Source organism: Cyprinodon variegatus, unplaced genomic scaffold (genome assembly GCF_000732505.1).
Source record: "Cyprinodon variegatus isolate N-32 unplaced genomic scaffold, C_variegatus-1.0 Scaffold402, whole genome shotgun sequence".
In the NCBI taxonomy this organism is placed as follows: domain Eukaryota; kingdom Metazoa; phylum Chordata; class Actinopteri; order Cyprinodontiformes; family Cyprinodontidae; genus Cyprinodon; species Cyprinodon variegatus.
This window is the reverse complement of record NW_015150855.1, coordinates 383,488-386,028: the sequence shown is the minus strand read 5'-3', so window position 1 is coordinate 386,028 and position 2,541 is coordinate 383,488. Positions and strand designations below refer to the sequence as shown.

Genomic DNA, 2,541 nt, shown 5'->3' with positions numbered 1-2,541 from the left:
TGCTCAAAACACGCCACGGGACCTTTTGCTGCGCCTTGACGCGCGTCAACCATTGACTTTGCATGTAAACTCGCTGCTTCTGTCGCGCCAGCTACGTCCAGTGTGAACGCAGTGTTAGTCATTCGCTGCTAAGCTCAAAACAACCGTGCATTTTTACGACAGTGCACTTTTACTTTCGCCCTCTGGAGGGAGCCTCACTGGAAAATCAACACCGGTTGCATAGTGTACCTTTAAGTAAAATTTAGGAGAAGGTTTGGTTAAAAAATTTAGAGATGCCACCGAAAAATCTGTTTGTTACACATATGGAGCTTTTTCTGCTAAAAATAGCAACAGAGTATAGATTTATATAAGTTATAAAGCTGGGCTTACTCAGAGTTACAGATTAAAATCTGTTGTTTTCTTATTGAACAGAGAATCAGGCTGCAGAGCTTCTAGAGATCCTGAAAAGGATTTTCTCAGGCATTATTATATTGGTACACAGGTTCCTAAATCTGATTTTAAGCAGAGATTCAATTAGGGACAGCTGCTGATTTAAAGGTGAAACTGATTTACTAGGATATGCAACATGCAATAAAATATATCCCCAAGTTTACAAGAACAAATACGCTATTCTATAATAAAATTCAACATATCTTTTTATCTTTTGTAGTTCAGCAAGACTCAGAAAGAGCCAGACTCACTGGATACAGACTAAAAAATTAAAATATAAGAAACCTGCAAGAATTAAAGCACAAATAATAAAAATCAGTGCATAAATGATTTTTGAAATATAAGGTTCAATATATAGACTTTGGCTTTCAATGGCATATGGGACAAATTTTAAAATTAAATTTTTCTGCTTGTGAAGGAGGATATATTAACGTTGGCATCGATATCGGCTGTTTTTCGTCATTTTTTTATATGGTAATGTTTTTGAGCCCTTTATAAATAATGCACTAAAGGCAGGCATCTCTCTATAACTATAAATATCAGTGTATTACGGTGCTCTTGTGTTCTCACCAATAGGAAAGCATTCAGTTAATATATGTTTAAGCTCATTTTTGGAAAATAGCTGTAGGTCCATCAGCCTCCAACCTTAGAGCGTCTCCACCAACCTTCATCACAAAGTTACACTTTTGACCCCAAGGATGGAACTAATAATGGTTACAGCTAAGCCATTCAGTAAATGTCAAAAAATAATTGTGAATTATTTACATTTTTGATATGAATAATAAAAATAAAATCCTATTTATGATTTTAAGCCCTATGAAAGCTTGATTTAAGATGTTTTAATACCAAATAAGGCCTTGTTTTTAAACTGAAGAATTCAATGCATTTCAGGACTTTTGAAGGAATGAAAATAAAGTTTGTCTAAGTCTCAAACTGTACATGAGGTGACCTGGAGAGGTGCGAGGGCAGGGTGATTTCCAGCGGGGTCCCCTTGAAGCTGTGCTTGGAGCCCAGAGTGAAGCCGGCCGGCTGCTGGTTGACAGTCACCGAGGAGACGCTCAGGTCTCTGGTGTCCAAAGTCTGCAACAAAAAACAGAACTGGGTTTAATTAACGAGCCTTAACAAGATAACGGCCGCGCCCGCTGATAAACGGTGTGAGAACCAGTCCAACCAGATAAAAAACTGTCTCCCTGCAGCTTCAGATTACTTCAAAGTATGCAGAAATGGATCTGAGCCTCAGAACAGGCGGAAAGATGAAACACTGAGACTCAGATTTCACTCCGAGTCCATCAGCGAACATCTGAGGGGTGATAAGATGAGCTCAGGTGAAAACACCTTTCCTAATGACGTCACACTGAGGGAGCTCTCACAGTGAGAACAGGGAGGGTGAATGATTCACCTATAAAGTATTTAAAACTTTCTGCTCGTTTACGTTGCAGTGCAGAGAAAGTGATCGTTTTAAAATGTGCAGCTTAAGAAGTGAAAGATGCTGATTGATCTGGAAGCAGAGGAGGAGGATCTCTGAGCTCAGCCTGCAGAACAAAGTCCAAAATCCACCTGGATGACCAGGTAGAACTCTGCTCTGATTTTATTCCTTAATGTGTGTAAATGTTTGATCAAAGTGTGACCTGATATGAGCCGAATTATAGAGGAAGGTTTGCTGGTTTAGAAACTTTACCACCTGAGCTGGACCTGGACTGGTTCAGCGGCAGAACCAGAACCGGACAGAAGTCCAACTTCATCCTCCTAACCTCCATGTTTCAAAGCAGCCAGCAGACCAGACTTTATGCAATTTCTCTCAGATTTAACCTGCATCTCTGAAACTGCCTGATCGGAGCTCTCAGAGCTCTGAAACCGGGTCGGTACCGGAGCAATGAGTGTTACCAGAACAGAGAAGCGGTCCTCCAGAGCCTCCACGGTCAGCTGCACCTTCCCTCTGATCACGTGCCTGTCGAAGTCCACGTGCAGCAGCAGGTTGAGGTGTTTGGTGAGGCAGGAGGAGAAGGAGGAGAAGGAGCAGGGGTCCGACATCTTGATCCGTCCGCTGAGCCCGAGCACTGAGAGAGGAGGCGAACCGACACACACCGGAGAGGGCTGCTCGGCATCCGGACC

At 42.1% G+C, this 2,541-nt stretch overlaps 1 protein-coding gene across 1 annotated transcript in view; it reads right to left on the bottom strand.

Annotated features, from left to right (window-relative positions):
* The window catches only part of lta4h (leukotriene A4 hydrolase), a 9,376-nt gene extending 6,859 nt beyond the window's left edge, over positions 1 to 2,517 (bottom strand). The window contains exons 1-2 of the mRNA XM_015387717.1: positions 2,314 to 2,517; positions 1,379 to 1,509 (exon numbers count right to left, since the gene is read on the bottom strand). Of these exons, the coding sequence (XP_015243203.1) occupies positions 1,379 to 1,509; positions 2,314 to 2,460 (278 nt within the window). The 5' untranslated portion in view covers positions 2,461 to 2,517. The remainder of the gene's footprint in view (positions 1 to 1,378; positions 1,510 to 2,313) is intronic.
* Between the last annotated feature and the right edge of the window lie 24 nt (positions 2,518 to 2,541).